This window comes from Cheilinus undulatus, linkage group 23 (assembly GCF_018320785.1).
Source record: "Cheilinus undulatus linkage group 23, ASM1832078v1, whole genome shotgun sequence".
NCBI lineage: Eukaryota > Metazoa > Chordata > Actinopteri > Labriformes > Labridae > Cheilinus > Cheilinus undulatus.
In genome coordinates, this window is record NC_054887.1 from 944834 (window position 1) to 959620 (window position 14787).

The following is a 14787-nucleotide window of genomic DNA, read 5'->3' on the forward strand; positions in this document are numbered from 1 at the left end:
AGCCCAACACATTGGCAAATTTCATAATTTTGTTTTATAACAAAGAGAGTTCAAATATCAAACATCATTGTTTATTTTTCTGTGTGAGATTTGTCTAGGAATTTTTCCACACAGCCTGAAGGAAGAGAAAGTTTGAATGTTCTTACGTTCCACAGATAAATCACCCAATCACATTTAAGGTCTTCTCCATCACTGGCACTGCTCTGAAAAAGAGGCATGTATATATGTATATGTATGTATGTATGTGTACGTATGTATGCATTTATGTACGTATGTATGTATGTATGTATGTATGTGTGTGTATGTATGTATGTATGTATGCATGTATACGTATGTATGTGTAGTATGTATGCATGTATGTGTGTGTGTATGTATGCATGTATATGTATGTATGTATGTATGTATGTGTAGTATGTATGCATGTATGTGTGTGTGTATGTATATGTATGTATGTATGTGTGTATGTATGTATGTGTACGTATGTATGTATGTGTGTGTGTGTGTAGTATGTATGGATGTATGTGTGTGTGTATGTATGCATGTATATGTATGTATGTATGTATGTGTAGTATGTATGGATGTATGTGTGTGTGTATGTATGCATGTATATGTATGTATGTATGTATGTGTAGAATGTATGCATGTGTGTGTGTGTGTATGTATGTATGTGTAGTATGTATGCATGTATGTGTGTGTGTATGTATGTATGTATGTTAAAATGTGTGTGTGTATGTATGCATGTATATGTATGTATGTATGTATGTGTAGAATGTATGCATGTGTGTGTGTGTGTATGTATGTATGTGTAGTATGTATGCATGTATGTGTGTGTGTATGTATGTATGTATGTTAAAATGTATGTATGTATGTATGCATGTATGTATGTATGTATGTATGTGTGTACATATGTATGTATGTGTGTATTTATGTATGTATGTATGTATGTGTGTATGTGTGTACATATGTATGTATGTATGCATGTATGTGTGTGTAGTATGTTTGCTTTTAATAGTCCTAATAAAAAAGATGAACATCTGTTTATTTCTCACACCCCCCCCCCCACACACACACACACAAACACACAAACTAGAATGCGTTATAAAATCAACACCTGTGGTTCAAGGAGGGACCTTGTTAGCCAAATGTGCAGAGTTACACACGTTTACTATAAAAATAGAAATTGGGCTTCTTATAGAAAAATCAATGTCAAACATTGTCTTGAATTACCATATACAGAGTGTCGGTCACTGCTGCAATTTAAAGCATATAAGAACATCAGATATATTGAAGTAAGAGCATCAGGAGAAGTCTGATGTCAACTACAGGCAGAAACAGGCACACTGAGTATCGCTCTGGAACTTTTTATGTCTGTAAGTTTCAAAACTCGAGTGCAGGGAAACCTTCTGTTATTCAGACACAGGTCATTTACCTCAAAGCACACAAACACAGGAATTCTAGACAGCCTGACAACATCTGAAGAGACAAAACTTAAAGGTCACATATTTTACCCTTTAAAACAAGTTTATATTGCTCTCAGAGGTCCTCAAAACATGCCAGTAAAGTTTTTAAAGCATCTTTTTCATGTCTAAAAACCCCTCTGTTTCAGCCCTGTTTAGAACAAGCTGTAGCTGTGGCTTTAAATGTTACTGAGCTGTCTGACTCCGCCCCTGACCACACCCCTTCAAGGAAATGGATGTGGCTGTCCTGATGGTATACTGTTACCGACACTTTGATCCAAAGTTAAGGACCTTACTGGGATTTGAACCATTAATCTCCCAGACCACAGTCAGCAGGGTAACAAACTGAGCTGATTGGAGAGGAGGGCAGAACTTTCTTCCAAGTGGGGAGGGCCAACTGAGCCTGGGGGCGGGGCTAACTCCCCACATGACATCATGAGGGGAAATTCTGAGAACGGCTTGTTTCAGCACACATTTTCTGAAAGGTGGGGGGGGGGGGGTTTCTGGTACTTGATTGAGGGGATTGTGGACAGACCAAGGGGAAATATTTTTGTTAGAAAAGCCTGAAAAAGTGATTTTTGCACAATATGTCCCCTTTAAAGAGAAGCACTCTTTACTAAACTATTCTCTTCTTTTGGTATCGGTACTGTGTTTAGAAGTCAAAGCGTGTTTAAAAACACAGTTAACCGTTTATTATCTCCATTTATCCTCCAAGGCAGGTCCGTCTCAGAGGTATCTCAGAGGTGTGTCTCAGGTTGCATATTCTGTAACGGGACGTTGTTGAGCACCAACTCCAGATGTTTCAGCTGGCTGGTTCGGGGGTCTGCTGCTCCTTCTGCTGTGCAGCTACTACCAGCCGTTCTCTGCCCCTCTGGAGGGTAAATTCACTCGGCCCCATCTGGATAATCTTCCCACTACCCAGGCACTCCTCTCCCTTGTAGAGCACAGCAAACTGGGAGAGTAGTAGAAACAGAGAAGCATCAAGCATACAGAGGGCCTGTGTACATGCTTAGCTATAGTTTTAACTATTCAGAACTGTACTGTTGGAACAACACAGGCCAAAACATTTCAACTGTATTCTTGTTAAAGCGGCTGCTGTTACCTGTCCAGGAGTCAAGGCTCTGATTGGCTGAGAGAGTGAAATCCATACAGAACCGTTCATGTTCAGCGTCACCGTGCAGGGGACTAGAAAGCACACAGATGTATTTCACTCTTCAGTAACTAGATAATACACTTAGATAAAAAGCAATGACTTTAGTGTCTGCAGATTATTTCTTTGTTGTAATAATGGCTCTTGGCTATAAATCTGATTCTGCTGGAAAGAATATCTCCCTTTAAAAGGAGCATGCTTGTTCCGGCTCAGACGTGGACAGGCTCTGATAAAACTCACTGAGCGGCATCTGGTGTATGAAGCGGAACTGACACTCCATCATCTGGGTTCTGGCGAGTTCAGGAGGGGGGTCTACTGAGATCCAGTGGAACCGGTCTGTCTTCAGTGTGTCTCGGTAAAGAGCTGGGTGAGTAGTACTTGGAGCCTAGACCGGGAAATATTAAAAAAAGAAATGACTTAAAGAGACAGCAACAAATACATAAATAAATACAAATAAATACAAATACGAATATATGACGAAAATGAATAAATGAATGAATGAATAAATAAATAAATAACAGCATTTTACACAAGAGACACAAACCATGAAAAAGCACCGGGTTGGATTCTTGAATTCTTTTTTTCTGGAGATGTTTAAGTATTCAATATTTAAGTTTCATGTTATTTCATTAATGAATTATTCAATAGATCTTTGAAATAAAAAAGTAGAGCAAATCTACTGTTACTGAGACAAACGTGGTGAGAATTACAAGGACTGATCTGTAAACCTAAAGATAAAATTACTAGTTTTTATTTTCATCAGAGGTCAGCTGGAAACAGAGAAATCTGAGGCCAGCTTTAACCTCTTTCTCCTGATGAGACATTCATAAAGATGCAGTAAAATGATGGCTGATATGATGATCAAAATGACCATTTAGCAGATACAAACACCAATGTTTCAGTTATTTTGGTGCCAACACTTTCTTTTGTGTATGACCATGGGCTAAACCAATGCCTGCCTGTTTTTAATACTGTAATTGACTGTATTAAGGAGCCCAGCTGTTATAAATGAAGTGGTTCAGCTTATTAACAAAGGATGAGTGCTAAATATGAAACCGTGTAAAGCAGTGATACTCAAAATGTGTTTTTTTTGTGATTATTTCTAGCTCTTCTATGTCTGAATTTTAAATATTATTACAATTAAATACCACTTTTTTCTACTTTTTGCCCATCTTTGCCACTTCTTTCCAATTTTTGCCCTTTTCACCATTTTTTTGCCACTTTTCGCCCATTTACGCTGCCTTTTGCCATTAAATACTACTAGTTTCCTATTTTTTGCCCATTTTTGCCTCTTCTTTTAGCCACTTTTATCCAATTTTTGTACATTTAACTTTTTTTTTTGCCATGAATTACCATGTTTCCTATTTTTTTTTGCCCATTTTTGCCACCCTTGACTGCTTTTTCCCTATTGTAATCACTTTTCACTCTTTTTTTGCCCTGTTTTTGCCACTTTTAAACCTTTTTTTGCCACCTGTAACTCATTTTTTCTGTAACTTCTCACCGATCTTTTTCCACTTTTTATCCCCAGTTTTGCCCATTTTGGCTGTATTTTCTCATTTTTTTCCATCTTTAACTTATTGTTATTGCTACTTCAAGCCGTTTTTGCCAGTTTTCACCGCTTAGATTGTGGCTCTGAAAAGCTATTTTTTAACTTGGCTCTTTGGTTGAGCAGGGTTGAGTAACGCTGCTCTAGACTAATTCCTGGATGCTGTACGAAGCTTTATCTGGGACTTCTATAAGGAAATATCTTTTAGGTTCTGCTGCAGGATTAAAGCAGGAAACGCTAAGATGGATGCTGTCATTCTAATCAAATAAAACTCACCACGAAGACGTCTCCAGTAGCAACGTCTTTGTCTACCACAAACCAGGGGTCCTTTGTTCCCCCTATCCTTGCTCTCTGGCCCAGTGTCAGAGTAAACCAGCCTGGATGGACAGAAGAACACGGGGGAAGACAGGAGACGGACCAATGAGTATGTGAAGAACTTGTTAAGGTGCTATTAGTTTACAGCAGAGATTCAGCAGATAGCCAGGATAGGGTCGATTTAAGTTTGTAAACCACTGTAGGCCATTCTGTTTGTTCTGTACGATACTGTAGTGGTGTTAAAAAGTTCTTCAGTTTGTAAGAAGGGTTTACAAACCTTTAACCAGAGGTGGAGAGAGCACAGACTATTATTTATTTTAGTTAAAAGATCTGATCTACTCAAGTACAAATAAAAAAGTATTCAGTTTAAAGTACTCAGGAGATGTACAGGGAAAATGGACTTGAGCTTGTTTAAGGCTTTTCCAGTGTGACCTTTACATCACAGGTCACACCAACCCGTTCACACCGTTACACTCCACATTCACACGCTGATGGCCGAGTTATTCTATGGAGACTGCCATTAGTATTAGCTAAACCAGCATTACTCCACCCTCCTCAACCAAAGAGCCAAATAGTCGAAAAATGCCTGAAAAATGCCTTTGCAAGAGCCACAGTCTAAGCCACTAAGAAAAGTGGCATTAAAATGAAAAGGTGGCAAAAATGGTCCAAAATCAGAAAAAGGGGCAAGGTAAACAAAAAATGGGTAAAAGGTGAAAAATGGGGAGAATAAGTGGCAAAAAGGGTTGATAAGTTAGCAAAAATTGAGTTACAGGTGGGAGAATTGTCAAAAAACAGCAAAAACATGGCAAAAAGCAAGTGTTTAAGTGAATAAAATGTGCAAAAAGGTTAGGAAAATTGGGCAAAAAGCAGCAAAGGGTGGCAAAAATGGGGACAAGAGTGGCATTACATGGCAAAAGGTAGCTTAAAGGGGTAAAAAATGGCAAAAAAGAGAAAAATATGCAAAAAGCAGGATTAGAGAGACAAAAAAAATGGTTAAAAATTGGACAATACAGGAAAAAGTGGCAAAAATAAGTGGCAACAGCAGGCTTAAAGCAGTGAAAATGGATTAAAAGTGGCAAAAATGGGAAAAAATTGCAAATAATGGCAAAGGAGTTATACAGACAAAAATTAAGGCTGACAATTAAAGCCAACTGTAGAAGTGTGGGAAACAGATTAATGTGATTAATGTGATTAATGGATAAACTCTGAGGTCAAAGTTTGCCTTTTTCAAGGCTTTCTGGGGGAATAATATTTAAAATTAAGACATAAAAGAGCCACACGCTGAGTATCACTGAGCTAAACCCATTCACACACCAGCAGCGAAGCAATGGGGGGAAAGCTAAAGTCCTGTTTTATACTAAAGTCCAGCAGCTGTGTTTGGTGTAGAATCAGTCCGTCTGTGTGCTGCTGACAGCCATGTGCACTCTCTTATTGGTCAGTTTCATTAAGTTGACAGAGAGCTAGAGCATCCTTGGTTTAGCGTTTATTTTCTACTGCTTTTTAAAATGGAATGAAGTTCAAAACTACTGTCAAAATTAATTGAAGAAAAGTAAAATGATTGATTTCAAAAGCACAAGTTCATAAAAAAGGCATCTCAATCACAGTAATCTGGGTAAATGTGTTTAGTTCTTTTCAACAACCATAAACATACCTTTATGTTTTCCCATGATTGTTCCATCCTCGATGGAGACTAGGTTCCCTGGTTTAGGTTCAAGGTACTGAAGAAAAATAAGAAGCTTTTACTTGTGGACAGTCAAGCCCAAAATTATTCACATCCCTGGCAGATTTTGACGTAAAGTTACTTTTATTCAACCAGGAAGTTTTCTTTCCCTCCAGAAATGACACAGTCTTCTACCAGAAGATAATCAGACGATGTAAAAGAGGCATCACTGTGGAAAAATCTTTCTCAGCTTTTATTTACATTGGAACAAAAAGTGGCATGTCCAAACCATTCATACCCTTGCAAACTGTCAGGCTATGGGAAAATCCAAAGTTCTTTACCATTTCAAATAGTCCAGGCTGGTCTAAAGCACCCTAATCACCCTGATTCACGGGGAACAGCTGTTTTAATCAACTCAACAGGTGAAAAGCAGTAGCTCTCTGCAGTTGGTTTGTGGACAGTCATGGCTAAGACAAAGGAGCTCACTGAGGACCTGCGGCTCTGCATTGTGGAAAGGGCTACAAGGCCATATCTACATGTTTTCAAGTTCCAGTGGCTACAGTGCAAAGTATTATTAAAAAATATAAGATGTTCAGCACTGTGGAAAAACTCAGAGGACGTGGCCGAAGCCAAAAGTGACACCTGTGCTGGCCAGGAGGATAGTGAGAGAGGCGAAAAAGAATCCAAGGATCACCACCAAGGCCATCCTGGTGAATCTGGGCTCTGCTGGTGGCAACGTCTCAAGGCAGACAGTCCAACAGACACTGCACACTGCTGGGTTCCCCGGACGCAGACCAAGGAGAACGCCACTTCTCCAGATAAGGCACAGAAAAGCCTGCTTGGGTTTTGCAAATGCTCAACTGGACGAAGAAGAAGACTTCTGGTCTTCTGTTTTAAGGTCAGATGAAACAAAAATGTAATTGTTTGGCCACAGTGATGTATCCTTCATAAAAAAGGAGAAGCCTTCAACCCTGAGAACACCGTCCCCACTGTCAAACATGGTGGTGGGAACCTCATGCTTTTGGGGTGTTTTTCAGCCAATGGACCAGAGAACCTAAATCCCAGTAAACGGCACCATGAAAAAAAAATACGGGATTACATCAAGATTCTTGACAACAACATCAGGCAGTCTGCAGAGAAACCTGGACGTGGACACCAGTGGACATTTCAGCACGACAACGGCCCAAAACACACGGCAAAAGTGGTGAAGAAATGGTTAACGGACAAAAACGTAAACGTTTTGCAGCGGCCCAGCCAGAGTCCTGACTTGAATCCAACTGAAAATCTGTGGAGGGAGCTAAAGATCAGGGTGATGGCAAGGAGACCCTCCAACCTGAAAGAGTTGGAGCTCATCGCTAAAGATGAAAAAATAGCAGTGGAGACATGCAAAAAGCTGGTCAGCAATTATAGGAAGCGTCCGATTGCTGTAAATGCCAATAAAGGCTTTTCCACTGATTACTGAGAAGGGTATGAATGATTTTGGACATGACAGTTTTTGTTCCAATGTAAATAAAAGCTGAGAAATATTGCTTTACACAATGATGCCTCCTGTACATCAACTCATTATCTTTTGGGAGATGCCTGTGTCATTTCCAATCAAGAACCTTGCTGGTTGAATAAAAGAAACTTTAAGTCAAAGTTTGGCAGGGGTATGAATAATTTCAGGCTTGACTGTATGTCATTGAAAATTCTCATGAACAAACACAGGCTGCCCTATCCCAGTCCCAGAGGAAGAAAACAGACTTTATAAATGTGGACACCAAAGTCTCACCTCCAGAATAAAGGATTCAAAGTTCCTCTTTCCAATGAAACAGATGCCCATGCTCTGAAGAGACACAGCCAGAGTCAGCGACATGTAAACATGACTGAAAGCATGAAAAGCTAATAAGAGCACATCCTCTTACACTCTGTAGTTCTGTTAACCTAAACTAAATACCAGTTCATCATGTCTGAGTGTACTGGGATACCTCCTTCCTTTTCAGCACGTGGTGAAATCCTGCCTCAGCAGCAATCTTTTTCACAAACTCTTTGGTAAGTCCTGCTAATGGGAACAAGGAATGTCGCAAGGCATCCTGGGAGATCTGACTGAGGAAAAAGGTTTGGTCTTTGAGGGAATCTGCTCCTTTGTACAACTTGACCGCTTGACAGAGGAGAGAGAGAGAAATCATTGTTAGTAGAAAACACCAAAGCCGCTGATTTGACTTCACTATGAGTGAATACTGCTGGAGCCACATAAAAAACACATGAACATTAAGATCATTAATGTAGACAGACTCTTACGATTTCTAATCTCAAATCGATCCCTGAAGAGAGTGGTAGGTGAATCTGAGGGCACCTGTTGGAAAACGTCTTCATCCTCCTGAGACGTCCTAGCGTAGTGGCCCGTTGCCATGGCATCAGCACCTTCATCAGAGCAGCACAGCACTGATTACCAGACTTTAAACATAAATCAGATGTATGAATCCTCATTTATCCAACTACAACCACTGTTTTCTTTGTGTAAAAATAATAAACAAGTTAAAGAACTCTTAGGCTGCACTGGAGGACATTTACATACCCAGAGTGTGGATCGCATACTTGTGGAAATGGTTGAACTTGATGTGCTTGTTACACAGTATATCTGGATTTGGTGTCCTGCCCTTTTCATATTCCTTCAGTAGATTGCTGAAATTGGAACAATAAAGCTTTGGTGGTCAGGTTCAACTCAAAAAGGTCTGGGATTTATGTGTGAACATTACCTGAAAACGTCATGCCAGTACTCTTTCACATAGGAAACCTGATGGAAAGGGATGTCTAGGGTCTGGCACACTCTGTAGGCATCTTCACAGTCTTTCTCTGTGGTACAAACCCCTTTCTCATCCAGGGAGTCCCAGTTTTTCATAAAAACTCCTGTTACATTATAACCTTAAAGATAAAAAAGTGTAGATTTATGTGAGCATTTAGTAATGGGTCTGTTCTTATTATTTACAGCAGTGAAACTCAACTTGTGGCTCTTTTGTGATTATTTGTGGCTCTTTGATGTCTTCATTTTAAATATTATTTCTCAAAAAAACCTTTAAAAAGGGAAATTTTTATGCCCCTTTATACTATTTTTTGCCAAGTTACATCCATTTAAGCTATTTTTTCTCATTAAATACCACTTTTTTCCTACTTTTTGTCTATTTTTGCCACTTCTTTTTGCCATTTTATTCAATTTTTTTCCCCTTTTCATAATTTTTTGCACTTTTTTGCCCATGTAAGCTACCTTAAGCCATTAAATACCATGTTTCCTTTTTTTCCCCACATTTTTGTCTCTTGTTTTTGCCACTTTTTCTTATTGTTGCCTTTTATCCCCATTTTTGCCACTTTTCGCCCGTTAAAGCTACCTCATTAAATACTTCAGGTTTACTATTTTTTTGCCCGTTTTTGCCACTTTTTTAATACCATTTTTGTCCCTTTCACCATTTTTTGCCCATTTAAGCTGCCTTTCACCATTAAAAACCACTTGTTTCCTATTTTTTTGCCCATTTTTGCCCCCTCCTTTTGCTACTTTGTTCTCCTTTTCACCATTTTTTGCCACTTTTCACCCATTTAAGCTATCTTTTGCCATTAAATACCGCTTGTTTCCTTTGTCCCCCATTTTTGCCTCTTCTTTTTGCCATTTTTTTCATTTCTGCCCTTTTTCACCCTTTTTTGCCCATTTAAGCTTCCTTCTGCCATTAAATACCACTTGTTTCTAGGGATGCACGATATTGCTTTTTTGCTGATAGCCGATATTTAAAGATTCATTTTAGCCAATACTGATATCTATTTAAATATTTAAATATATTTGATATAACCAAAAATTTAGTCCTTAGAACATAATTTAAGGTTTGAGGATGAAAAAATAAACAAACTGTTTTTCTTAAAACACACTTTTAAGTTTAAAGAATGAGGATAAATACAGAAAAAGATCTGAACTTACATTGTTCTGTTGGTCCAGACTAAAACTCCACTTATTCACTATCATACATGGCCAGATTTTATAGTTAATATATGCTGGTATCCATGGCCAAAATACGGGATGCAAATATCAGCAGAAATATTGATATCTGCCAATACTGACATTTGCCTTTATTAACTATTATCTGCCAATACCAATATCAGGCCAATAATATTGTACATCCCTACTTGTTTCCTATGTTTCCAATTGTTGCCACCCCTGACTGCTTTCAACCCATTTTAGTCACATTTCACTATTTTTTTGTCTTGTTGTTGTCACATGTAACTCATTATTTTGTAACTTCTTGACCATCTCTTTCTACTTTTTCTGAATGTCATGTCTCACCTCTTCAGTAATAATGATAAAGAGTGAGTGAATGTCATGTCTCACCTCTTCAGTAATAATGATAAAGAGTGAGTGGATGTCATGTCTCACCTCTTCAGTAATAATGATAAAGAGTGAGTGAATGTCATGTCTCACCTCTTCAGTAATAATGATAAAGAGTGAGTGAATGTCATGTCTCACCTCTTCAGTAATAATGATAAAGAGTGAGTGAATGTCATGTCTCACCTCTTCAGTAATAATGATAAAGAGTGAGTGAATGTCATGTCTCACCTCTTCAGTAATAATGATAAAGAGTGAGTGAATGTCATGTCTCACCTCTTCTCTTCAGTAATAATGATAAAGAGTGAGTGAATGTCATGTCTCACCTCTTCAGTAATAATGATAAAGAGTGAGTGGATGTCATGTCTCACCTCTTCTCTTCAGTAATAATGATAAAGAGTGAGTGAATGTCATGTCTCACCTCTTCAGTAATAATGATAAAGAGTGAGTGAATGTCATGTCTCACCTCTTCAGTAATAATGATAAAGAGTGAGTGAATGTCATGTCTCACCTCTTCAGTAATAATGATAAAGAGTGAGTGGATGTCATGTCTCACCTCTTCTCTTCAGTAATAATGATAAAGAGTGAGTGAATGTCATGTCTCACCTCTTCAGTAATAATGATAAAGAGTGAGTGAATGTCATGTCTCACCTCTTCTCTTCAGTAATAATGATAAAGAGTGAGTGAATGTCATGTCTCACCTCTTCTCTTCAGTAATAATGATAAAGAGTGAGTGAATGTCATGTCTCACCTCTTCTCTTCAGTAATAATGATAAAGAGTGAGTGAATGTCATGTCTCACCTCTTCTCTTCAGTAATAATGATAAAGAGTGAGTGAATGTCATGTCTCACCTCTTCAGTAATAATGATAAAGAGTGAGTGAATGTCATGTCTCACCTCTTCAGTAATAATGATAAAGAGTGAGTGAATGTCATGTCTCACCTCTTCAGTAATAATGATAAAGAGTGAGTGAATGTCATGTCTCACCTCTTCTCTTCAGTAATAATGATAAAGAGTGAGTGAATGTCATGTCTCACCTCTTCTCTTCAGTAATAATGATAAAGAGTGAGTGAATGTCATGTCTCACCTCTTCTCTTCAGTAATAATGATAAAGAGTGAGTGAATGTCATGTCTCACCTCTTCAGTAATAATGATAAAGAGTGAGTGGATGTCATGTCTCACCTCTTCAGTAATAATGATAAAGAGTGAGTGAATGTCATGTCTCACCTCTTCAGTAATAATGATAAAGAGTGAGTGAATGTCATGTCTCACCTCTTCAGTAATAATGATAAAGAGTGAGTGAATGTCATGTCTCACCTCTTCTCTTCAGTAATAATGATAAAGAGTGAGTGGATGTCATGTCTCACCTCTTCAGTAATAATGATAAAGAGTGAGTGGATGTCATGTCTCACCTCTTCAGTAATAATGATAAAGAGTGAGTGAATGTCATGTCTCACCTCTTCTCTTCAGTAATAATGATAAAGAGTGAGTGAATGTCATGTCTCACCTCTTCAGTAATAATGATAAAGAGTGAGTGAATGTCATGTCTCACCTCTTCAGTAATAATGATAAAGAGTGAGTGAATGTCATGTCTCACCTCTTCTCTTCAGTAATAATGATAAAGAGTGAGTGAATGTCATGTCTCACCTCTTCTCTTCAGTAATAATGATAAAGAGTGAGTGAATGTCATGTCTCACCTCTTCAGTAATAATGATAAAGAGTGAGTGAATGTCATGTCTCACCTCTTCAGTAATAATGATAAAGAGTGAGTGAATGTCATGTCTCACCTCTTCAGTAATAATGATAAAGAGTGAGTGAATGTCATGTCTCACCTCTTCTCTTCAGTAATAATGATAAAGAGTGAGTGAATGTCATGTCTCACCTCTTCAGTAATAATGATAAAGAGTGAGTGAATGTCATGTCTCACCTCTTCTCTTCAGTAATAATGATAAAGAGTGAGTGAATGTCATGTCTCACCTCTTCAGTAATAATGATAAAGAGTGAGTGGATGTCATGTCTCACCTCTTCAGTAATAATGATAAAGAGTGAGTGAATGTCATGTCTCACCTCTTCAGTAATAATGATAAAGAGTGAGTGAATGTCATGTCTCACCTCTTCAGTAATAATGATAAAGAGTGAGTGAATGTCATGTCTCACCTCTTCTCTTCAGTAATAATGATAAAGAGTGAGTGAATGTCATGTCTCACCTCTTCTCTTCAGTAATAATGATAAAGAGTGAGTGAATGTCATGTCTCACCTCTTCAGTAATAATGATAAAGAGTGAGTGAATGTCATGTCTCACCTCTTCAGTAATAATGATAAAGAGTGAGTGGATGTCATGTCTCACCTCTTCAGTAATAATGATAAAGAGTGAGTGAATGTCATGTCTCACCTCTCTTCAGTAATAATGATAAAGAGTGAGTGAATGTCATGTCTCACCTCTTCAGTAATAATGATAAAGAGTGAGTGGATGTCATGTCTCACCTCTTCAGTAATAATGATAAAGAGTGAGTGAATGTCATGTCTCACCTCTTCTCTTCAGTAATAATGATAAAGAGTGAGTGAATGTCATGTCTCACCTCTTCAGTAATAATGATAAAGAGTGAGTGAATGTCATGTCTCACCTCTTCTCTTCAGTAATAATGATAAAGAGTGAGTGAATGTCATGTCTCACCTCTTCTCTTCAGTAATAATGATAAAGAGTGAGTGAATGTCATGTCTCACCTCTTCAGTAATAATGATAAAGAGTGAGTGAATGTCATGTCTCACCTCTTCAGTAATAATGATAAAGAGTGAGTGAATGTCATGTCTCACCTCTTCAGTAATAATGATAAAGAGTGAGTGAATGTCATGTCTCACCTCTTCTCTTCAGTAATAATGATAAAGAGTGAGTGAATGTCATGTCTCACCTCTTCAGTAATAATGATAAAGAGTGAGTGGATGTCATGTCTCACCTCTTCTCTTCAGTAATAATGATAAAGAGTGAGTGGATGTCATGTCTCACCTCTTCAGTAATAATGATAAAGAGTGAGTGAATGTCATGTCTCACCTCTTCTCTTCAGTAATAATGATAAAGAGTGAGTGAATGTCATGTCTCACCTCTTCTCTTCAGTAATAATGATAAAGAGTGAGTGAATGTCATGTCTCACCTCTTCTCTTCAGTAATAATGATAAAGAGTGAGTGGATGTCATGTCTCACCTCTTCAGTAATAATGATAAAGAGTGAGTGAATGTCATGTCTCACCTCTTCAGTAATAATGATAAAGAGTGAGTGAATGTCATGTCTCACCTCTTCTCTTCAGTAATAATGATAAAGAGTGAGTGAATGTCATGTCTCACCTCTTCTCTTCAGTAATAATGATAAAGAGTGAGTGGATGTCATGTCTCACCTCTTCTCTTCAGTAATAATGATAAAGAGTGAGTGAATGTCATGTCTCACCTCTTCTCTTCAGTAATAATGATAAAGAGTGAGTGAATGTCATGTCTCACCTCTTCTCTTCAGTAATAATGATAAAGAGTGAGTGAATGTCATGTCTCACCTCTTCTCTTCAGTAATAATGATAAAGAGTGAGTGAATGTCATGTCTCACCTCTTCAGTAATAATGATAAAGAGTGAGTGGATGTCATGTCTCACCTCTTCTCTTCAGTAATAATGATAAAGAGTGAGTGGATGTCATGTCTCACCTCTTCTCTTCAGTAATAATGATAAAGAGTGAGTGAATGTCATGTCTCACCTCTTCTCTTCAGTAATAATGATAAAGAGTGAGTGAATGTCATGTCTCACCTCTTCAGTAATAATGATAAAGAGTGAGTGAATGTCATGTCTCACCTCTTCTCTTCAGTAATAATGATAAAGAGTGAGTGAATGTCATGTCTCACCTCTTCAGTAATAATGATAAAGAGTGAGTGAATGTCATGTCTCACCTCTTCTCTTCAGTAATAATGATAAAGAGTGAGTGGATGTCATGTCTCACCTCTTCTCTTCAGTAATAATGATAAAGAGTGAGTGAATGTCATGTCTCACCTCTTCAGTAATAATGATAAAGAGTGAGTGAATGTCATGTCTCACCTCTTCAGTAATAATGATAAAGAGTGAGTGGATGTCATGTCTCACCTCTTCTCTTCAGTAATAACGCCGCCACTGAGCTGTCAACGCCTCCAGACATGGCGCACACTACGTGTCTAATCAAACCCATGTTAACAGGCGTCTTCCAGCCCTAATAATACTAAAATAAAGTTACTGTTCCGATGTTATCAGGAAGCTCCTCATAGTCACTTAAATCAGCACTGCGCTGGGCAGCCATGTTTGTGGTCC

At 38.1% G+C, this 14787-nt stretch overlaps 1 protein-coding gene across 1 annotated transcript; it reads right to left on the bottom strand.

The window, feature by feature from the left end:
* Positions 1 to 1947: 1947 nt before the first annotated feature.
* Positions 1948 to 14777, bottom strand: trmu (tRNA 5-methylaminomethyl-2-thiouridylate methyltransferase). Its single transcript, XM_041780394.1, has 11 exons — positions 14587 to 14777; positions 8867 to 9032; positions 8686 to 8792; positions 8409 to 8531; positions 8096 to 8268; positions 7900 to 7953; positions 6120 to 6186; positions 4430 to 4530; positions 2848 to 2992; positions 2560 to 2642; positions 1948 to 2409 (listed from the first exon to the last, which is right to left on the bottom strand). Exons 1-11 carry the CDS (start codon positions 14666 to 14668, stop codon positions 2260 to 2262), a joined length of 1251 nt encoding a protein of 416 aa, XP_041636328.1. The 5' UTR covers positions 14669 to 14777; the 3' UTR covers positions 1948 to 2259.
* Positions 14778 to 14787: the final 10 nt, after the last annotated feature.

Coding starts and splice junctions, on each gene's coding strand:
- trmu (XM_041780394.1), bottom strand. CDS start 14,668: ATGGGTTTGATTAGACACGTAGTGTGCGCCATGTCTGGAGGCGTTGAC. Junction 6,187..7,899: donor TTGAATCCTTTATTCTGGAG/GTGAGACTTTGG, acceptor ATTTTTCTTCAG/TACCTTGAACCTAAACCAGG. Junction 2,410..2,559: donor GAGCCTTGACTCCTGGACAG/GTAACAGCAGCC, acceptor CTACTCTCCCAG/TTTGCTGTGCTCTACAAGGG.